The sequence below is a fragment of the Polistes dominula genome, unplaced genomic scaffold (assembly GCF_049000335.1).
Source record: "Polistes dominula isolate Pdom_NZ unplaced genomic scaffold, Pdom_raw_medaka contig_49, whole genome shotgun sequence".
In the NCBI taxonomy this organism is placed as follows: Eukaryota; Metazoa; Arthropoda; class Insecta; order Hymenoptera; family Vespidae; genus Polistes; species Polistes dominula.
Genome location: NW_028300914.1, coordinates 4945013 through 4969806, shown reverse-complemented (window position 1 = coordinate 4969806; position 24794 = coordinate 4945013). Strand labels below are relative to the sequence as shown.

The 24794-nt window shown below is 29.8% G+C and overlaps 1 protein-coding gene and 1 long non-coding RNA gene across 2 annotated transcripts; one reads left to right on the top strand and one right to left on the bottom strand.

Moving 5' to 3' along the window:
- Positions 1-7445: 7445 nt before the first annotated feature.
- Positions 7446-8761, top strand: LOC149033346 (uncharacterized). Its single transcript, XR_016179028.1, has 3 exons — positions 7446-7765; positions 7861-7972; positions 8399-8761. It is a non-coding gene; the product is annotated as an uncharacterized LOC149033346 (long non-coding RNA).
- Positions 8762-20324: 11563 nt separating this feature from the next.
- Positions 20325-23290, bottom strand: LOC107064933 (cytochrome P450 4C1). The gene is made up of 12 exons (XM_015318132.2): positions 23019-23290; positions 22845-22951; positions 22644-22734; positions 22362-22544; positions 22206-22275; positions 21772-21898; positions 21668-21710; positions 21382-21488; positions 21230-21298; positions 20942-21116; positions 20663-20839; positions 20325-20568 (listed from the first exon to the last, which is right to left on the bottom strand). Exons 1-12 carry the CDS (start codon positions 23188-23190, stop codon positions 20405-20407), a joined length of 1485 nt encoding a protein of 494 aa, XP_015173618.2. The 5' UTR covers positions 23191-23290; the 3' UTR covers positions 20325-20404.
- Between the last annotated feature and the right edge of the window lie 1504 nt (positions 23291-24794).

Here is a 24794-nt window from a genome sequence, read left to right as displayed (position 1 = left end):
TTTCTTGCTTTTATAACTCTCCTTCTATCTTTTTCATTTTTTACTCTTTTTTTCCTCTTTATCCTCCATCCACTTCTACACTGTCTCTTCTTATCTCTCTTTCTCCCTCTCTTTTACTCTTTTTCTCTCTTTCTCTCCATTTATTTTTCTTCCTTTTTCTTTCATTTGAAATTTCTACTACGATTTACATCCAAGAGGAAAACACTGTCACTAGGATATACCAAATGTTTCTCCTTTTTCCCCCCCTAACGTTTCCTTCTCTTTTCGCTGATCTACCTCAGCATGCACGTTTGCATTCTTTCAATCGTCCCTCCCCCTCCCCCTCCACTTTTCTCTCTTCTCCCGTATCTTTATACACCTTACAAACCTTTCTCTCCATACCTGAACCCCATCCTTTATTCCAACTTCCAAATGACTTTGGAAGTGTGATCCCATCGTCTTCGATATGCGAGGATCTCGATACAACACCCTTTTTCTGAACCACCACTACCATAACAACTAACCCTCCCCTTTTCCGTTATTCAGTCTGACTATGCGAATTCAAGCGAGTGCAACGACGCGAAAGTCGACTCGAGACTAACGTTTCTCACTAGACTTACGAGTTTTCCTATGTATCTTTTCTTGTATGTTCATAGATCTTCTTTATTCTTTACCACGACTTTACACGAATAGAAATTTTTCTTAAGGTGTTTTTTCTTTAACTTATGGGATGCGATAGTTTTATCGAAGATGTTGCAATTTGTTAGAAAACTTTTTAAGCGACATTCGAAATATGTAAAAATATTGTATTCTCTCATAATTCGATCTTTTTTGAAATAATATTGATGTTGCAATTTGTATGATGATGATTTGTATGCTTCCAATGAAATGAAATTTTTAAGAGATCAACTTTTAAAGTAAAAACTTCTTTTAGAATGGGGGTGATTTGAAAAAATGAAACACGGCAGCGATGCAGCGATTCGATGCAGCGGCCACGATTCTAAGTAAGAAGAGAAAAAGAGACAAACATATAGGATTAAGCCTGCGAGAGAATGAGACAGAATATAGCTATATAGTTTTTCCTATTCTCGGTCTCCTCTTTATGCTTTGCTTCGTAGTTATCGCTCCTGGTTGTATATGTGTGTGTTTGTGTGCAACTGCATACTACGAAGCGTGGACTCATATAAAATAATTTCGATACTAAACCTGTTTGTAGGTAGGAGCGATAGAAAGGTAGAAGAATAAACAGAAATAAGTGTGTAGGTAGGCGACAAAAGAATAAGGTACAAACGAACTGACGACCGAAATAAAGAAAGAAGGTGTGTGGCCTGTTTTTGTAAGTTGTTAAGTTGTGTAAGACTGTGTTAGTCTGGAAGGTTCTCGAACGATACCGATGCTTTGTTTATTGCATCAGACCGGACGTTTTGGAAAATTCGAGAATAACGTGCGGATGGATATGAAGGAGCGGATATTGAGTCATCATGAGTAGTCGCCAGTCGCCAGTCGTCATCAGTCGTTCTTCGTCGTAATTCAGTTAAAAAAGTTCAGTTGCTTATATCGGTTGTTATTATAAGATTGTGAAGCTTTTATTGTATCTTTTTAAATACCTTTTTTAAATGCATATATTTTATCAGCAGGTTTAAACTGAGTGTACGCTAATCTTGCACCTCTACACTAAACCCAATCCTACACGTATATATATATGCAATAATGAATCTTACTTTTAGCTAATCTATAGATGTGTAGATGAGTACTTATAAACTTCACATTCTAGTCTCTTGATCGGTCACCGACTCGATCGTCGTACGCGACTAATGTAAGAATAGCGCACGTATATTCTCACTACATGGGCCTAGCAGAGCGCATGTAATAGGGATACGAGTGGTGAAAGGCGTGAACGTTTTAGCCCCTCGAAACTCTCTACGGGATAGACGCTCGAACTCTGAAAACTAATTCGAATAGAAATTAACATTAATTAGATAAGCGTACGATCGAAATTTCTAATCGAAAACTTATATAATATCGTTCGTACATCACCCGTCGCTTGAAGATAACTCAAGCGAGATCAATGTGTTGCTATAAGTTTAAAGACGAAATTCCTAATATAATAAAAATGAAACTGTAACAAAAAATATGTATATAAATAATAAATATGTAAAAAAGGGATAGGTGAACAAAATATTAAATGATCGAGATTTCGTTCTTTTGATTATTGCCACATATTCTCATCTTCCTCTTCGCAATTCTCATTCTTCTCTCTTCTGACGAAAAGTATTCAGATGTGTTTCCGATTTATGTATTACACATTTTTCTTTATCGCTTATCTTTTTGTTTACCCTTAATAGAATATTCTATGTTCAATGTTTCAACGATGCTTCAATAAACAATTTGTCAATATTTAATATCATTAAACGTGTGTGTGTTTTTTTTATATACGATGTTCAATAGAATGGTCATTATTTTATTGAAAAATTAAAAAATGATGTAGACTTTATCTTTATAATAGTAACACTCCTGTATAATTTTTACAGATGTTTTATTAATGTCATGTCACACCACATTTTCCATAATAACTTTCGCTGATATACCAGAGAAACTAGTCACAGTAGTTTAACTGGGAGGATAGTCAGACTAAACGTAAATAGTTCGGGCAAACAGTTCGGCAAATAAAATCTTTTTTAGAAGTTAATACAAATAACCATTAAAACAAAATTTTAGTAGTTCAGATAAAAAAGGTTAATTACACGAGGCTACAAGTCATAAAGTGATTTCTCAATTATCATTAGATTATTTCCAAAGAGTGTTAATGTGACGTCGGCAGGGGTTAATAAATTCAATAGGTATTAATAAGATTTACTTTGTGTGTAAACTATAATGATGAGACAATCGACACGAGGCAGGAATGCAATGTAAATAAAAGATCTATATGAAAGAGAAAGCTAAAAAATAAAATGTAGAAAAAAATAAAAAACCGGATTATTCAATATGAGATGTCGAAATATAAAATTCTAAAATCGGGTAGAGAAGTCAATAAGAATTAAGAAACAAGAAAGCTGAGATAGAAGTAAAGTTTATTTAAATATTATAATAAATAATTATGAAATACATAGAATATATAATAATTGTATTGTCTGAAATATTTTACAAAAAAGAATGATTACAAGATACATAAAAGAAAAAGAATTATATAACATTGTAGAATACATTAGGAGCAGTTTACAAATTCTATTCAAAAGCAAGTAAATTACTGTCACATTTTTATTTTGCTTCAGCATAAAATATATTTGATTCACAAAGACAAAATATGTCTATTAAATTTGATTTTTATATGTTTTTATAAAAAATATCCAAAAACATGTACTAACCTGGGAATAAAAAAATTCTATTAATTATTATAATATTTACGCTATAAAGAAATTTACGTTAATTTTTTAATCAAATAAAAACATTTTTAACAGGCTGAACGCCGAGCGTGAATTGGGGGAATTTACTACGGGTCCTAACGTTGTGTAACGAGACTCGTTGTGTACACAGTTCGATAAGCTGAAAGAGCGATACGATTCAATGCGTTCTTTAGATTTTTCGTTGTTCAGATCTTTATTTAGACAAGAGTATTTAGAGAAAATAAATTTGTAGTTTAAAGAATAAAGACGAGATATGTTATAAATAATATAGGTCTAGAGAGAGAGAGAGAGAAAGAAGTGTGGCAGATTATGTAGTTTAAAAGCATTTTTCGAAAAGATCTCAATTAGATCTCTCGTTGCATTTGTACCAGAACCTTCGTTTAGTCCAGCAGTATTTTCCATATGTTTTTCGTAACGTCTTTATTTCATCATTCCTAAAATGTTTGTTAGACAGAGCAAAAATGTACATTTAAACGAGAAATCGAAAAATATCCTAACAAATAAAATTTTATACCTGAGTTTTACAAAAAGGATAATTTATATTTACTTAGTTTCGAGTTACGAATTATATTTTCTTTGATAAACATTCTACGATTTTGGTGTCTATTTATAACTATCGCATTCAGCATTCCATTTTTATTGTTTGAATTTGGAAAAGTGTAGTTTTTATCAGCTATTCCACCCAGAGACCATATCAGTGACCTTTATTATATATGGTAATAATATTATAATAAATAAATCTTATAATTATCTTACTCTTGAAACTGTGCATTCGTCTGATTCTCTAGAAATTTAGATTTTTTGAAGGTTTCACTTCTAACACGTGTGATCTGCACACATGATTTTCTTTTTTTTGAATCTTATAAGATTATAAAAATATATTTTAGTTGACTGAGCAATGATCGGAAGTCTCGAGTATCTACAATTTTCAAGATTTTCGTCAATCGTATACAACGACCCAGTTTTCGGGAGCAAACAACACACATACCTAGCAACTTTCTTCAGAATTCACGGCATAAGTTTCTTACCGAAGTGTACTTATCTGTGACTTTAAATCGACGAACTAAGTCGTAAGAAAGTCATGTTCGCACGTACGGTATAAGTGACTTAACGCGAACTTGAGAAAGAGCAAAAGAGCGAGAAAGAGGGGAGCGAGTGGAATTGTTAGGGCTACTTGTGAGACGTTTTATCGAGTCGACAGTTATGCGAATGGAGGAACTAAAAAGTGTCTATTATTTTTTTCCTATGAAAGAAATCCAATTACTTTCTAAATTCCATCTCTCTCATTTTCAAATAATTCAATCAGATTGTTATGTCTTTTATTAAATATTAATTTTAAAAAATTATACAAATTTTTTGTGCATTATACAAAATAAATATATGGCACTCAAGCATCGTATTAATTAAAAACACACATATAAGTATTAGGTTAATATTTTTTTTATAAATTATTAATTAAAATTAAAACACACATGTATGATGTAATTATATAATTCGATTATATAAAAAATACTTCGATGATTCTTTAATTTGTTTACATTAATAAGATTGGATTTTCTAAATTCCAAATTATAAATAAAGTCTAAAATCCAAAAAATCTTGTTATCAGGGTTAAAGTTTATTTTAATGTTCAAGAGAAGAAAACTACATTCGGGGTAAGAGATAAGGGACATGTAGCGTTCGTCTTGGTACATTAATCGGTTCTATGAACGTTGACCCTTACCGTTTGTTAGAGACACTCGTTTCATGGAACGACCGATCCAGATCAACCTAGACAATTTCTAAAATCGAAACATCTACCCCAACCCTTTCTTTACTTTATCATATCTATCAAGCGTATCGAAATTAGCCATGGGTATGCAATTTAATGACGAGTTATAAACAGAATATGAAAACATCCTTTATTGGGAATATGCTTTTATTTTATGTTAAAAAAAAATAAATAAATTAAAAGCTGGATAATCGTTAAATTTCTTCTTATTCTTATTTTTTTTTCACAAAAATTTATTTCAATTAGTATTCTTTCTGGATATGAATTTATATTTTTGTTTGTTTCAATATGGTCTATTTTTTTATTTTATTTTAAATTAAATTAAATTCGTAAAAATGAATGTATCTCGTAAAAATCAGATAAAAATTTTCATCGATATTGTAAATCACAAGATGAATTTTGATATAAGAACAAAAATATCCGAATAATTACTACATGCATATATACAGTTGTTTAAATGTGGATAAATTTAAGTTTCCTCCAACGTGGAATTTTCTTGTTTGCAGTCTATCAACAATGCGCTTGGTGAATTATCATAGAGTTATTGTAACGTGGTATTTGCGTAAGTCAATTTATCCTGTTGTGCTAGAATTTCATGCGTTTCTGTTTAGCATAATATGCAATTCTGCGACGAAGACTTCATTCAAGACTTTCTGGCTTTTGTTGTTCTCTCTCTCCTTTTCTCTCTCTCTCTCTCTCTCTCTCTCTCTCTTATTCAAGCAATGTTTGAAAGAGGTACATTACTTTAGTCTCTTTGGTGGTTTATATTTTGTGCCTTAAAATCTTGAGTTTTGAATGGGCTTGAGTAATGAGGATACTTTTTCTTTTTTACAGAATAATTTATTTACCGTTGTAAGGAACGCAGAAAAACAAAAATAAAAATAAAAATAAAAATAAAAATAAAAATAAAAATAAAATCTAGAAAGAATAATTGTTAATAAATAAACAATTCATTTTTTAAAGGAAAAAGAAAAACTTATCTCATTCATTTTCTTATTGATAGGAATCTTAATTCACTCATAATTCACAGTAATAAATCGATTGTTCCGCAATTGCGTGTCTCATGGACATTAAAACGCGACGAAAGAAGGAAGACCATTGTTGTTACGAAAAGAAGAGACAAATTAAAAGTTCGATTTTAGCTACGAGTCTTTATTATCCTAGGTTTCAATTTTTTTTTATTAATATCAATTTATCCTGCAGTCCCAAGAATCAAAGATTTTATTATTTCGAATTCCTATAAATTATGTGTCTCGTTAACTTTGTTTAAAGCTGATTCAAATGAGGTTAGTTATATTTCATAGTTTACTCTTACAGACAGTTTTACATCAATTATAGATACTTGGGTTTTTTCTGTTTTTTTTTTTTGTGATAACAAAAACACGATCAAAGCGTATGGGTTAAAAATCGAGCGAACGAGTTTGTTAAAAAAAATTTTTGCGGGAATAGTGATTCGTACGCTGCGATATAAAAGTATAATAAGCTGTATAAAAGTAACGTGAAATATTTATAAGTAGGTGGACGTCTACAGCTGATAGAATTTATACCCGTGATCGATGATAGTCTGGTGAACGATGTTAAAAAATAGAAAAAGAAAAATAATATACAATATAAAAGAAAAATTAAAAAAAAAGTATTTCATGGATTCGATTACCCGAGTTTCATTTTTTATCGAATTAAAATTAATCTTTGTTACGTTTTATTTAAATCTAAATAAAAAAAAGAAGTGTAGTGTCGATAAAGAAAAGAATTTTAAAGGAAATTAAATTCAAAGTTTACCTTAGCTTGATCCATTTTCACTCTGTAAAAACCCCCACGGCAGCTGTGTGTATTTAAAATTTCCCATGCCAAAAAAGAAAGAAAAGAAAAAAGAAGAAGAGAAAAGAAATACACCGAAAAGTATTATTGATTATTATACAACAAATCTCTTAGATGTATTCTATATATTTGAGTGAAAATCAAATTCGCCAAGTGGTTTAATTTAGTACGACAGTATAAGATCTTATTTGCAATTTGTATTTTTGTCGCAAAATGAGTAGATATCTTTTATCTTGTCGCTTTTGAAATTTTCACTCTCACGACTATGCTATTAAAAAGTTTTTCTACTACTTGTCGCTAAAATTGTACACATCGTGTATTGTTTCAAAAGTACGACAGAAATAAAGAAGAAAAAAGAAAAAGATAATAAGAGGAAGGAAGGAAGGAAGGAACGAAGAAAGAAGAAGAAGAACAAGAACAGACGATTTGAAATGGAAGAGAAGTGAAAAATGTAAGTAGAGATAATATCAGTGTGACATCGTTGTATACTTGCTAAGCAAACACTTTGTCCTTTTTTTTAATCATTTCATCCAGCTCGTACAAATACTCGAGAAGTGTTGTTGCAAACGAGATAACAAGAAGCGGTTGTTGTTAGAGAGACTTGGTTGAATCCTGGGACCCGGAACATTTCCCGTATTTTTCATGGATGTAGTCATTTATGCCGGAAGGTTATGCACGGTTTACTCGATCACGCTTGGAAACGTGAAAACTAAAACACTAAAATGCAAAGAAAAAATGAAAGAAAAATGTTAAAGAGGGAAATGATGGGTAGATGGAGAGCAATCGGGGTTAGGTGATTATTTTTTTGCGAAGAGGAATATGAAACGAGTAATAACTGCAATAGCAACAAAAACAATAGCAACAATAACAACAATAAATCTGTTCTAGGTGTTAACGATTCTTTTTATGAGTACAAACGAGCGTGAATGATAAATGTCGAGGAATTGTGAAGAAAAGGAGGGTGGAAAGTTGGCAGCTTGACGTAAACGAGAAAAAAAAGGTAAAGTAGTAGTAGTATAGATAGAAAAGGAAGGATTTGTTTTTTTTTTATTAACAACAATCCTTGCTTTTAGAAATATTTAAGATTAATTTTTAGATATTAAAATATTTAATATCAATTAAAGAATAACAATTAATTTTTGTTCAGTGAATATTTTGGATTTTATTTTAGTTGTGTATAGAAATTTATATGACAAGAAAGTAATTCATTTAAAAGAAAAATAATAATAATGTGGAACGAGAAAGAAATAGAAAAGGGTTGAAAGAGAGAGAAAGAAGTAGAAAAAGAAGGGCAACTATCTGTAAAACATGTAGCTCTCGTTTTCCTTTCGAACATTTCCGGTCTCTCTCTTTTTCTCTTCCTTCTCTTACTATTTCTCTATCTTCTTCTTTTATCCCGTTTGCCCTCGTTTTTTACATTTCGAAGACTTATCAAGTGGACGGGAAAGAAAGGACAGAGAACATACTGAAAGAAAGAGTACCTAAATAATGGCGCCTTCTGAGAAGACGGATAGACCAAACTCTAAGCGCATCACACTTTTAATTTACGATTCTCCTTGCTCGTTTATTTCCTCTCACTTCTATTCTTTTTTTCTCTACCACACGTTTTCTCTACTAAACATTGTATTTTTAAAGAATTTTCCTTTTAACTCAAAATGCCAAAATAATCTAACAAAAATATTTATATCCGTATATATGTATGTGAATGAAAATTAAATTAATTAGACCAATAAAAATGTAAAACCAAAACGTTACATATATCTTTGAATATATTATATTTAAATAAAAATCACAAAAATAATAATTTTATTAAATTTGATTAACATAATCTTACTCTATGTAAAATGAAAATTTTATCTCTACCATGTTTTCTCTAGTCATCATTGTATTTTTAAAGAATTTTCTTTTAACTCAAAATATAAAATTTACCTATCAAAATTATTTATGTATATATTTATGTAAGTATGTGAAGTAAAATTACATTAATTGGATCACTAAACAAGTAAAACTAAAATTACAGATATTTTGAAATATATATTACATTTAAATAAAAATCAATAATAATAATCCAATAAAATTTTGGTTCATTTAATTTTACTCTATGTAAAATGAACTTTCATAGAGAACATAATTTGCTAATAAGGATTTACTAAAATGGATGTATGTAACAAGTAAAACTAAAATTACAGATATTTTGAAATATATATTACATTTAAATAAAAATCAATAATAATAATCCAATAAAATTTTGGTTCATTTAATTTTACTCTATGTAAAATGAACTTTCATAGAGAACATAATTTGCTAATAAGGATTTACTAAAATGGATGTATATTATATACATATACATTAGGGTGGGTCAAAAAAATCAATTATTTTTTTTTTTTTTACAAGTGCCACGGAAAAATGGGTTGCTAGACATCTTAAAAAAATTCTCACCAAATATGAGCTCTTAATTTTAATAGGAAGATCCTTCGCATCGCAGTTTTTTATTTTTTTCTCTATATATCTATATATATATATATATATATATATATATATATATATATATATATAGTACCATGTATATGAAAATAGTTTCTTTGGAAAAAGTAGACAGATTCAAGATATATATATATATATATATATATATATATTTTCTTTGCTTGTCGTAGGGACGCGTTGCTTTAAAGCGTTCCTTTCTCAATACTTGGGGGAATGTTCGAAGAAGAAAAGAAAGAGAGAAGAATAGATTGTTCACGAAAGCACGCATCCCACCTAGGGTGTGCCCGTGTACGAACAGATTCCTCCTTCATTGCACGTGCTCTGCATCGATGTAAAAGCGTCTACTTCTTTTTCCTTCCCCCCATCTCACCCCCTTTTTCTCTCTCACTTATTCTATCTGCCACGTGCAAGATTTCTTCTGTTAATTCTTTTTTTTTCTTTAAATTTTTTTCTATCCCTTCTACCATCCCCCATCTTTTTCACCTTTATTTCGTATACGGTTTTTGCATTCTTGTCGTATGTGTCACGTTGCTAAATTCTTTTTATCTTTTCTTCTATTTATATATATTTATAAAAACATATTTGTTACGATTTTATATAAATTTTTGTAAAAATAAACATATAAATAATTTAATAATACATGATTTATTAATACATTATAATTTAATTCATACTAAATCATACGAATGTATGATAATATATATACATTCGTATAAGCTTGTTCAGCTAATATTTAAATGCGTCTTGTACGCATATACGCATAATAATGGATCGAGGAAAGAATCTAAAATAGTTTCTTTATGGGGGTTAAAGTAAAGTGTCAGTGGCAGGTATCATAGAAACGAAAGAATAAGAAAATCGTATACGCAGGCGAGAAAGGCATCTTCAACTTTTGTTCCATTTCGTAGGACTGCTCCCAAGTGACTTTGATACCGTAAACGTCTTCCTGTATTCCTCTTTCTTAGAAGTCTGCTCTTGACTTCTCTTTGCTCAGGGTATCATATCCGATCTTCCGAAGAAGATCTCATTGGCTAGATATTTATGAAAATTGAAGACGTCCACTACGTATAAAACCCAAATATTATTGAAATTTTGTTTGTAATTTTATCGAAATGAAAAGTATAATTTAATCTGAATAATAATTATATAAAGATCGATTAATAAATATTCTTCTACTGGAAAATTACTTACAGACCAAACACAAGTGATATGAGAAATATTTTATAGTTTCTTTTTTTTTTATCCTACATCGCTGAGACGTAGGATTTTATTATTCACTCGTCGAATTGTTCTTCATCTTGTACAAACATTCTCGTAAATCTTGTATTTGAAAATTGTATGAGACTGTTAGATGAGAGATAGACTTTTCTTTTTTTTTTTCACACATTCGATCAGTTATTTGGAGCGTGAGGATCGTTCGTGATATTGTTTGTACTCGAGTAAAGAAAAATACTAAAGATGGATAGACGAAATAGAAGAAAAAGAAAAGAAAAGGAAGAGGAAGTAGTAAGAAGAAATAAGAAGAAGTGAGAAAAGGCTATAAGAACATGAAATAAAGATCCTAACATCTCTTGGAAGGCCAACGAAAGGTTCTCTATTTGTAAGAAGCATATTTTCTACATCGACATTTATTCGGTTCACGTAGACCCTAGTAAAGTACCGTAGTAGCTGTTACTACTACAAAACCTGCCCTTCCTTCTTTCCCTTCCTCTTTCTTTCAACAGTCTTCTATTTCACCATACTTACACTTTTCTTCAAGCCTTATTCCAAGTAAGATATCTTGGTACCTGCTTGATCTTCTTACTTTTCTTCAATTTACTTTTTCGCATTTTGGTCATCGGTTCTTTTTTTCACAAGTCAACAGAAAAAGGTTTTTCAAGTATTTTGTACCTTTTCTCAGCAAACTCTAGGTACCCAGTAACGATCCTCGATTTCATAAAATCGAACGAGCTCGCGAAACTTACTCGTAAAACCATTTCCTACTTTTTTTCTTTCTCTCTCTCTCTCTCTTTTTCTTTCCTACTACCTTTTATCCTTAAAGCGAGTATCTCGTAAGGGAGGTTTGTCCGTCGATTTTGCCACGTCAGGAGAAAAAAAAAAGAAAGTATCTTATAAACGCAACCGATTTTTCGATCGTTCAAAGAAAAAAAAATTTAAACTTGCTGGATAATCCGCCTAGTAGTTCGAAACTTTTTTTTTATTTTTACGACATCGTTACGCGTGCTCAATAAGATATAAGAAAAGAAAAAAACAGTTAAGAATAAAACAATTTTATCGAGAATAAACCTTAACACATCTAAGGTCCTAATACTAGTTGCCTACAAGCGTTAGCCAAATTGTTGGAAGGTTAATAAGATTATACTGCATATTTTTTAAGCTAACACGTCAAATAATTCAAAGGTCATCATAAGATATTCTATTAAATAAAATCATTGAATGAATTCCTGGAATATTATTGGACTTAATTTTGTGCAATTAAACTAGAATAAATTACTACGATTATTTAATATAATTGAAAAAATAAAAAAAGAACAAAAAAAAAAAACCAAAAAGAATGTGCAATACCGAATGATTTTAATTTAAAAGGATTTTCATTTCAGAATATACGATATTATCAGGGAGTACTTTCTTCATCTTTCTCAATCGTTTGACAATACTTCTCAAGTAGTTTCCAATCGTTCGGATTTCTAGAACACCGTCATTTCCGTCGTCATCGTTCTCATCGACATAGTAGTCGGGGGTAGATAGTTGGGTGCTGACCCGACTTCCGAATCCGTCTTTCATTCCGAGTTCATTATGGTCGGCTCAATGAGTTCTTTCAGACTGAAGCGTCTTCTTCATCATCTCTTTCTATCTTTTTCACTTTTCTCTACCTCATTCTCCGAGTACGAACGATTATTAAATCTGCTTAAATATTCTTTTTTTATTTTTAACTTCTTATTTTTTTTTTTTTACTTTTTTGGATTTTCTGATTTCTCTTTTTTCTTTTTTTTTGCTTCATCGATATAAAACTCTTAAAAAGTATTAATAGAAGTGAGAATTGATCTTGGATTTTTGAGGACGACGACGGATATCTGAGGCTGAGAAGAGAAAGAAAAAAAAAGGAAAAAAAAATATAAAAAGAGACTTCATTAAATAAAAAATTCTTTTAAAAAGAATTCTCTCTTTCCCTATCGTGATTTAGTCCTTCTACACAATGTTCAAACTACTTCGCTACGTTTTTAACCGTTGTGTGTTCCTACTTCTTTAATTATCCTCACTAACGTTTCATCTAATGACTCTTAGGGTAGAACGGAACAGAACTTTCATTTAATGACTCACATTTGATATAACATAATGCAATAAGAGGTAGTTCTGTAAGTAACGACTAAGAGTTTTTAGCCAAGAGTAAATAGACTGCCCTTTTCTTGTACTTAGACCTGAAGTAGACCATGTTTAACTATTCTTTACAACGTAAAGATTCAAATATAGTATTCGTTTTTTATCGTCTTAAGGAACAAGAAGAACATAGGATGGAAATTTTCCAACTTTCTTTCTAGTACGGTGATTACAAGATATATTATAATAGTTTAATTTTATACAACAGTATTTTTTATTTAATGCGATGTTTTACACGCGATACTACTACTAAGCAAAAAGTTTCAAGTCATTGATTTTACGTAGAAATTAAATATACCGACAAATTTTCGTTGTTAAATCAAATATTATCAAGTCGAATGACTTTTTAAAATATTTCTTTTACGTAGTTGGTTGTTATTCTTTACATTGCTAGCGGTTATAAATTGGTTGGTATATTAAAAAAAGAATTTTCGTTTATTTTAGCTTTTAACCGGTCGACTAAAAATCAGTCACGAAAATTTACAAATATTTGTCGTTTAAAATTTGTACTGTAAGCAATTCACACAAACGTGTTTTAATAAAATTTTATATTTTTTTAAATATTTACAAATACAACTAAAATAAATTTCATAGTAAAGAAACAGTATACATATATTACATACACGTTGTAATGACATTCAATCGAATGCAGTTTACCAAGGAACATGTTAAAAATAAAAAGCAAATTTTTTCTTAATAGAACAATTTAAAAGACAAAATACTATTTCTTTGATAAAACAAAAAATAAACAAAAATGTAAATAATACTACTAATAAATTATTTTGATAAATTAATTTTAATTTAATTATCCTAAAGGTATTCATTTCTTTTTTTACAAATTAGCTATATCACTAAATTTTTGCAATGATATCAAACATCAAGCTAGTAAATGTATGAGAAATTGTATAAGTATATTGGTTTACTGTTTGTACGCATAACTAAATAAGAGGGTAAACTGTGGAAAAGGAGAGATATGTATACTACCCATCCTCCTTTGTGGTATCTATTAATGCTAACGCCAGTGTCAATACCATAAATTTCCTCCTACAAAACAGGAGGTGTACCTTGAAACGAAAGTGCTTTTAAGGGGGATCTCGAAATAATATTGGAGGAAGAAGTTATGTAAGAGATAGAAAGATAAAAAAGGAAAAGCTAATAAAAAATAGTAAAGGCCTGGAATGAAAGCAAAAAAAGAAAAAAAATACAAAGGAAAGAAAAAAAGGAAACGAAAAATGTTTGGAATAATCGATGTCGAAAAGTTGAATTGGTCTTTTTTCTTTTTTGTGAATTTATGTTTAGGTATGACTATCATTGTTATCGAATTCACGATAGATGGAATTTTTAGTTGAATCATTCTATTATTTTACTACCTTTTCTGCTATTGTTACGAATGAAACCAAGATTATTATCCGCTACTAGATATCTTTTTTCTTTTGAAACAACAAAAACTAAAATTTGATTTTCATCTATTTAAAATGTAAATGTTAGATCAATATTAAACATCGATATCCATTATTATCTAATATTTACATAAATCTATTTCAACTATGAAATTCTAGATTATAATACGCTTAATCGTAAATGAAATTGAGAAGGTGTGAAATAGATAACGATAGTGGACACAACAGGGTGAATAGTCAACGTAAAACCGTTTTCTGGATGAGAAGGGAGAGTTCAATTTTGCAAGCTTTATTAAACGTAATTGCTTTACCGCCGGTTAAAAGCCTTCCCTTGTCCGTTGGTCGCGTAAGCGTACTCGGATCTGAAACTTATGCGAAAAGGCAAAAAAGTAGACAGAGATTTAGCTTAACGCCTAGCTCGCGATAAATGTGAGTGAGAAGGTAAATTAAAATTATAATCCTTACTATAGTCCAATGATAAAGCTTGACAATCTCTAATTCAAGATATGATAGAAGAAGAAGAAGAAGAAGAAGAAGAAGAAGAAGAAGAAGAAGAAGATGAAGAAGAAGAGAATTAGATGAATTTCGTAGAAGTCTTTTTTAGGGTGAGAACAAGAATAAAACGTTTTTATCCTGAATAGGAAGAGACTAGCTTCTAAAAGCGTTTCCGCATATCATGGCAAATCCAATTAGAATTAATGCGACTAGGTCATCCGGAAGTGGTCGATGCATATGCATTGAAGGTAACGCGTTTGCTTAGTTTGGGTGAAGAGGAGCTTCTTGCGGTCTTCCGATGTTCTCGTAAACGTACTTACTGGATCTTTCTATTTTATCTATCTCTTACTTGAAGATTCCTCCTTCCCTTCTTTCTCTCTCTGTCTTTATCTGTCTATCTTACTTTGGTTCTTGTCGTTCAGGGGCAACCATTAATTGATTCCCATACCTATCGTGCCATCGATAGAACGTACATTCATCGTCCTTCTCTTCTCACTTCTCTTCACCACTCTTCCTTCGTTCATCTCTGTCTAGCACAGTGTATGTCTGTCCTTCTTTGCTCATAGAATAGAATAGAAGAGAAGCACGATTTAGGTGCTTCAAACTAAAATGGCAAGAGGAAGGATCAGGAACAATTCTCGGTGAGCAGACGTAAACGTCGATTCGATGCTGTTCTCTCCTTCCTTGATTAGTATTCAGATAGAGACGACTATCCATTGCTAAAGCTTTCCAAGGAAGGGGTTAAACCGTACGGATCGATTCTCAACGATCAAGATCCACGAAAATCGAGAGACTCTTAAGATTATTTCACTCACACATTCTTAGTCTTTAGGATTATTAATTTCAATTCCTTATATGAGATACTATATTTCAATTCTTTTTTTTACTATTTTTTTTTTATTTTTTCTATTCATAATAATTTCTATCTCTCTTTCTCTCTCGTAATTTTATTTTTATTCTATTTTAGTTTAACGAATCGTCAGCTTTCTTCTAGTAGCACCTGGCTACTACTACTATTCAAATTTTCTTTTCTACAGTATTGCAAGAGAGAATTCTATTCTCTTTTTCTTAGTGACACTGGACTGCCAGGAAAAGGAATTTTACGATAGTAACAGCTTGCGACACCGTGTTGGATTGTTTCTATAAATTATCTTTGAATTTGCTAAATGCTTTATAAGTTTCCTCTGTGTTATTAGACTTCGACGAAAATAAAATGAGAAAAGAGATATGTATAACACAGGTAAAATAAAAGGAAAAAAAGGAAAAAAAGGAAAAAAGGAAAGGAAAGGAATGGAAAAGAACGAAATGAACCATAATGGAAACACACGGGAGTAACAAAAGTACTTCCTTGGGATTGTTTTCGTCCCTTGAAGGAGAACCCGCAAGGAAATTGTTTTCATCCCTTGATCCCTCAGGAGTTTATCTCTATCTCTCAGACAAAATAATCAGCTCACAAAACGTTCTTTTTCTTTTTTTCTCTCTTTTTTCTCTCTTTATATATATATGTGTTGGTATTTATTTTATGAATTTTTCTGTTATCTTTAATTTTCTTCTGAAAAAGTGCACAAAGACGTTCGAATGTTCTTTCCTAATCAGAAATTTCAATAAAATAAATTTCCGTAAAGTTTTGCTTCTATTGTAGACGATAAAACTAACATCTAGATTTTTCTTATGTAGACGATATAAATAATATCTAGATCTTTCTTAACCCTTTGACTGCTACGGGCGCAAATGTGCGTCCAGTGAAAAATATTGGTGTGGCCTTGCGTCCGACGCAAACCATCGATATAGACTATGGACGTAAAAGTGCGCTCGGAGAATTTTTGGCTGTTTACTGCTGTCTTATATGTATACTCGGAAATGATTTTTTTTTACATGTCCAATACACTCGCAGAAATCTTAAACCTCGTTGCTTAGCAATGAAAAAAATAAAATTTCGTTTATTTGGTCAGTCATTCTCTGTCTTAAATTCGTTTCATTTGCTGCGAGAGAGGTGTGATCGTTGCGTAAGCATACTTATTGTAATATTACATTTTATTAATAAATAATTTACTTTTGTGTAATTAAAAAATAATAAATAAAAATTAATAAATTTTTTTCTTTAGATTTACAGTACTTATGTTACTTACTTGTTATTTGTTCAATTTTTCAATTTCTAATATCCAAATATATACCTTACATAAGTTATAAAATCAAATTATGGCGTTTTAAAACTTTACCATTGGTAAATAAACGACATATGTTAAAAAAAACATGTGTGCAGATCACACGTGTTAGAAATGAAACCTTCAAAAGTCCAAGTTTCGAGAGAATCAGAGGAATGCACAGTTTCAAGAGTAAGATAATTGTAAGATTTATTTATTATAATATTATTACCATATATAATAAAGGTCACTGGTATGGTCTCTGGGTGGAATAGCTGATAAAAATTACACTTTCCCAAATTCAAACAATAAAAATGGAATGCTGAGTGCGATAGTTATATCACCAAAATGGTAGGATGTTTATCAAAGGAAATATAATTCGTCGGAAACTAAGTAAATATAAATAATCCTTTTTTTGAAACTCAGGTATAAAATTATTTTGGTTAGTATGCTTTTCAATTTCACGTTTTCATCTAAATTCATATGCTGTCTAACAAACATTTTAGGATAGAAGAAATAAAGACGTTACGAAAAACATATGGAAAATACTGCTGGATTGAACAAAGGTACTGGTAAAATGTAATAAGAGATCTGATAAAGATATTCTCTAGAAATGTTTTTTCAACACTACAGCCTGCCACACATCGAGAACCTTATTATTTACAACATATTTTATTTTTTGGACCACAAACTAATCTTTCTAAATACTCTCGTCTAAATAAAGATCTGAACAACGAAAAATCTAAAAAATGCATTGAATCGTATCGCTCTCTGAGCTTATCGAACTGTGTACACTACGAGTCTCAAATTTCAGCCCCGTGGTAAGCTCCACCGGCTCACGCAGGGTGTTCAGCCTGTTAAAAATGTTTTTATTTGATTAAAAAATTAACGTAAATTTTTTTATAACGTAAATATTATAATTAATAATAAAATTTTTTTATATTCCTGGGTCAAAACAAATCTTTGTATATTTTTTATAAAAACATATAAAAATCAAATTTAATAGACATATATTTTGTCTTTATGAATCAAATATGTTTTATGAAGACGAAAAATAAAAATGTGACAGTAATTTACTTGCTTTTGAATGGAATTTGTCAGCTGCTCCGAATGTATTCTACAGGGTTGTCTAATTCTTTTTCTCTGATGTATGTAGTAATCAATTTTTTTTTATAAAATATTTCAGACAATACAATTATTATATATTCTATATATTTCGTAATTGTCAATTACAATATTTGCGAAATAAAGAATTTAATATTAATTTTTCAATAAAATAGAAACATTTTTAAATAGAAAAGAAATACGACGTTTTTGGTAAAATAAAAACAGACCACGCACCTTCTTTCTTTATTTCGACCGTCGGTTCGTTTGGACCTTATACTTTTGTCGCATACCTACGTGCTTATCTCTGTTTATTCTTCTACCCTTCTTTCTATTGCTCCTACCTACACAAACATTTTGAGTATCGAAATAATATGTGTTCACGCTTCGTAGTATGCAGTCGCATACAAACCCACACATATATAACCAGGAGCGATAACTACGAAGCATAGCATAAAGAGGAGACCGAAAATAGGAAAAATACTGTATATGTCTATATTGTCTCTATTTCTCTTCTTACTAAATATCGTAGCCGTTGCCTAGCCGCCTACCGCTCCGTTTCCTGACCGACCGTGTTGCATTTTTTTCAAATCACTCCCTATTCTAAAGAAGTTTTCACTTTAAAAATATCTCAATATTTATTACCGTTAAAAGTCTTTTTTCTTATATATTAGGTTTAATAAAAGGATGATTATCTTAGTAACAAAATCTTAACCTATGCATACTTTATTGTTATAATAGTAACAACCCCTCATAATGTTTACAGATTTATAGTTATTGTTATGACACACTACCTTTTCCACACTAACTATTACCAGTTATACTAGTGATTCACGCGCAGTAGCCCAACTGCGAGGCTAGTTAGAAAAAATGCAAGTATTTCGAGTAAATGGCAAATAATATCATTTTTTAGCAGTTAAGACAAGTAATCATTAAAACAAAATTCTAGTGGTTTCCATAAAAAGAGGCAACTAATCAAAGCTACATGTAATATATCGATTTCCAAAAACTCATTAGATTATGTTCAAAGATTGTTAACGTGACTTAACGAATCCGCAGAGTCTAATAAGCTCAAAAAGCGTTAAAAAGATAAAATGTTGGAATAAATTATGATAATGAGACAAATGACAAGAGGCTAGAAAACGATGCGAAAAAAAACCCATATAAAAAGAAAGCAGAACAAGATCTGCACACATGTTTTATCATAATTTAGTTAAAGTTTTTTAAGAATTTAACGTTAAAACGCTCATTTTCAAGGAATTTAAAAGCAGCTGACAAAGCAAGTAAATTATTGGCAGATTTTTATTTTGCTTCTTCATCAAATATATTTGATTCATAAAGATCAAAATATGTCTATTCAGTTTGATTTTTATATATATAAGAAAATTATGTTATTAATTATAATATTTGCATATTTAGGAAACTTATTTACTAATTTTCTAATCAAATAAAAACATTTTAATACACTGAACGCCAAGCGTGAATCGGTGGAGTTTACCATGTGGTTCAAATTTAAGACTTGTAGTGTACACAGTTCGATAAGTTGATAGAACGATACGATTTAATGCGTTCTTTATATTTTTGTTGTTCAGATCTTTATTTAGACGAGAGTATTTAGAGAAGATAAGTTTGTGGTTCAAAGAATAAAAACGAAATATGTTATAAATAATAAGGGTCTCTAGAGAGAGAGAGAGAGAGAGAGAAATGTGGCACATTATGTAGTTGAAAAAGCATTTCTCGAAAAGATCTCTATTAGAACTCTCATTGCATTCGAACTAGAACCTTTAGTACTTGAACGTTTAGTTCAGCAGTATTTTCCATATGTTTTTCGTAACATCTTTATTTCGTCATTCCTAAAATGTTTGTAAAACAGCGCAAAAATTTAGATGAAAATGAGAAATCGGAAACTATACTAACAAATAAAATATTATACATGAGTTTCACAAAAAGGATATTTTATATTTACTTATTTTACGACGAATTATATTCGCATTCAGCATTCCATTTTTATAGCTTGAACAAATTCAAAAAATTTGTTCAAAGAAAAGTGTAGTTTTTATCAACTATTCCACCCAGAGATCAAACCGGTGCCCTTTGGTATATATATGGTAATGATATTTTAATAAATAAATCCTACAAATTATCTTACTCTTGAAACTGTGCATTCGTCTGATTCTATCAAAACTTAGATTTTTGAAGGTTTCACTGCTAAGATGTGTGATCTGCACACATGATTTTCTTTTTATTTTATGTGTTTATTTTTCAGCCTGTTTTTGATATTCCATCTTTTATAATAGATATTATGAATATCGATATTCTAAGTAAAAACTGGAAAAATTTATAGTATTTAAAATTTTTTTTATATTTGTTCAGTTAATTATTATAATTGTTCTATGGAGAACATAGTATTGACAGTTATGATTAATATCATCTTTTGTAAAATCTTAAATATATAGGTTCCCTTGGATTCAAAGTTACGGTGAATTTCAGATTAACATCTTTAACTGATACTGGATGATCTATTGTAACAATAAATTTTCTTAATATATTAGCAGTTATTGTTTTAATTTGGAACATGGCAAATTTTTTCCCTAAAAAACATAATAATAAACCAATATAAACATATACTTGGATAATCTTCTTATTAGAATATTATTTCTAGAATGCATAAAAATGTATTATTACCTATGCAGCTTCTTTTGCCAGAGCCAAATGGTAAAAAACACTTCGAATCATAATTTTTTTCCAAAAAACGATCCGGGTTAAATCTTAATGGCTCTGTCCAATATTTTTCCTTACGATGAAGTGTAAATATAGAAAATATCAAAGAGCTATTTCTCGGTATTACCAGATTCTCGTTCACTTGATACGATAAATAATTATATATTATTCTTCCATAAAAAGATAATGTCAATGGAAAAAAATATGTATATATAAAAAATATTTGATTATATGTAAAAATACCTTTTATATCGGTAGATGCTGTTCGACCAACAAATGGAGCTGGAGGAAATAAACGACAGGTTTCTTTTATTACTCGATCCAAATATTCCATTTCAGTAATATCTTTGTATTTAATAGGAACATCTTTCGGATCGCTTGAGCCGTACATATCGTACAACTCTTCGTATGCTCGATTCTGCAATCAGGAAAGTCAAATTTATCATCCAAGTCTTATTTAAAAATACATTTGATTTTTAAAAGATAATGATTAAATATAAGATAATGTTTAAATTTTCTATATGTGCTTACTTGAATGTCTGGAAAGGAGGCCAGCATTAAAAATAAAAAAGACATTGTAATAGCTGTAGTTTCACTTCCCTATAAAGTAATATAAATTATTTTTTATTTGTTTTTAATTAATAATAAGCAATTATCGTCAATCTTAAATAGACTATACTTACTGTTATAAGCATTGTATTTATCTCATCTCGCATGTATTGCTGGGTAATTTCCCCTTTCACGTAAAATGATTTAAATAGTATATCGAGAAGTGAATATCTGTTATCTTCTTTATTATCAGAAATATATAATATATTGCTTAGTATTGTTATAAAAGCTTACTTTCAATAAATTTTTTAACAATACAATGTTTTATAAATTTGTTATTCTTACCTTCATTTAGTTCTTTTGATTTTCGAAGAATTTTACCTTCTTCTATTGATTTCCTTTTTTTTTAATGATCTTGACGGATGAAAGTTATGCATATGAGTGAGATTTTATTTTGTTTTAGCTATGAAATATTGATAAAGAAAAAAGACAATTTAAAATAAGTATGATCTTTTTATATTTACCTCGTTTGTGATATTATCAAGATATGATATATTATATTTTAATCTCTTTCCTATAGATAAATTGTTAAAGATAACATTGGGATGTAGCCAAATTTTCATAATCCGTTGCATAATTAAATCCATCGCTCTAGATAAAGAATAAAAATCTCAAAGTAAATAAAAATAAATTAAGATTACGTTATATTAGGTGGTTCGTATAGTCGTTTCGTTTTTTTTTTTGTAAAAATGAAGATAATTTTTTTCTTCGTGGTTAAACCTAAACCTTTCAAGTGGTCATAAATAGTTGAATTTGATAAATTTAACCACTCATCGATCTCATGTGTTACTATTTGTCGGTTTGCATCAACAAATGCAATTATTGCGTCAGCAAAAAACAAAACGACTTTCAGAACAACCTAATATTACAAGTATGTAAATATTCTGTTTTTTATTACTCAGTAATATATTTCTGAAGTTTGTTTTTCGGATTATTTTGTAAATTGAAATCATTTTCCAATAGAGCATCTGTCAGTACAAAAAAAATTAATTTTTCATAAATTTAAATATGTCAATACATATTTTTGAAACTTTTTAGAATTTTCATGTCTCACCATATATTATGTCTAACGTACACAGATGAACATAATGCAAAATATCTATATTTCTTCCATTATTAGTTTCTAAAATCTCATTTAGTCTGATTGAATGTTTTACAATTACGTCCGTATAAATTGGAAACATTTGGTGGTTAAATGTTGAATTTATGATGTTACGATGATTATCCCATATTGACACTTTAAATAAGAGATAATTTTTTACTTTAATATTATAATGTTCTTTTTTCTTAAATATTTAGTAATAAAAGAAAAGGGAAACCTTAAAGTATAGTTTACCTGGAGCAGTAAGCAACCCATTACCGATATAAGGTTTCAAAAAGTCATATAACTGGCTTTTCTCAAATTCAGAATCTTTGTTTAATATAATCTAAATAAAATAAACATATCATGACAAAAATATAATATACAAATAATAAACAAAAATTAAACATATCTAAGCGAGTTGTAAAAAGTGTCATTAAATCTTATGAATCTTACCTTCAAATCTTTAGGTTCATCAAATGCTAGGACTAATTGTGGGCCTATCCAGAATCTCCATGGCGAAGTATATTTTGCAAACGATTCTATTAATTTACGTGATATATCTAACAAAAATTTATTTAATAGCGATCGCATAAATGTAGATATTATAAATATTAAATAAAAATTTACCGTTCGAATCACCAAGAATCATATTCAGATTTCCTATTATTGGATAAGCCTTAGGGCCTGGACAATTCTTCACCATATTTATTTCACGAAATTTTTCTATTAAATATTTAATTACGTACAATAATATAATTAATATTGCTATTAAAGCAATAACAGTCGTAATTTGTCCCATGATTACTTGAAAAAACAAAAAAATAACAGAAATAGTTAAATTATTTTAAAAATACTAATTGCCTCCGTTTGTAAGTGTGTGAAAGATTTATAGTGAACACTTGGAAGAGAGTTCTTTTATTCTTCGCGTCTAAACAGAAACTGGGAAAGTAAGAAGAAACGGGGAGCCTATTTAAGCAAATCTAAGACCGTACTTTGTCCACATATCAAGTGGACGTACACGTCCAAGTGTTAAGGACGCCTTCAACACAAGTGGACGAAATGGAATTTCGACGCTGAACGAGTCGGTGACCGGATCAAGAGATTAGAATGCGAAGTGTATAAGTGCTCATTTACATATCTATAGATTAGCTAAGAGTAAAATTTATTATTGTATTGATATTTGTATATATATATATACTAGCGGACTCGACAGACGTTGTCCTGTACACACGTCTTTAATTCGAAAATTTCGAACTTTTTTGAATAAGCTGTAGCAATCTGGTCTGTTTTGATGAAAATTTTTATTAAAAAATAAAATTACAATATCTAACGTCATTACATGTACATTTATCACAATACGACCAATCGATAGCGTGTGAGTATATGTATGCTATGAGTGAAGTGATGCTCGTGTCAATGCTCGATTATCTTGCATTTGCCGTTGGTTACATTCTGTGTGTGCGTTGGTCGCCCGTTGACGTGCCTTTCGTTGTCTTAATGTATTAGCACGAAGACGTTGATTGCGTTGCTCTGAATTTTCAGTTGCACGTGTACATGCAACTTGATATCTTAAATTTACATTATCTGTCGAGTGTTCTTCAACTGTTCTATTCAATTGACGATCATGGACCAATTGTGCGTTTCGAGTACGTCGACCAATATTTCTTGCTCTTCCACGAAGATGTGGCATTTTTCTGTAAAAAAAAAAAAAAAAAAAATACTGTAAAATAGTACATAACGAATATAAGTAATTTATTAAAGATGAAATTTTAATTAAGTAAAAGGACTGAAAAGATTTACTGTACCAAATTTTAGATAAAAAATGTGTACTTTTATTTTTTTGCTTTCTTTTTTATTTAATATCTCCAAAAAAGGATTAATTTAAATAAAAACAATTGAAAAAATTTGTTATGAAATCAATTAGCTACACAAATAAATTTGTAGGTTAGGGTGGTTGTTAATCAACGTACGTGTAAATTTGAAAGAAAATTATATAAAATACTCACTTCAATTCCGCACTAAATTTGCAAAATGTATAGTTTTTTGTCCACATTTCAAAACTCTTCAAACACTAATTAGATTTTAATGTAATATTTCAATTAGCACACGATTTTTTGTAACACAATAATAACACGAAATTACAAAATATTTTCTTGAATGTGAAAACTTCGATTATCGACCCGAATATTCTCTATAACTCGAATATCGACTAACTTCAACCTATAAACTTGTTGTATAACAATTTATAAATAAGAAATATATAAATAAACAATTTAAATTGAACCGAATTGCAAATCTAAACCATTTTCGAATCCACCTGAAGACACACAAAAAATTTCATTAAAATCGGTCCATCCGTTTCGGAGGAATTTAGGAACAAACACACACACAGAAGAATTATAT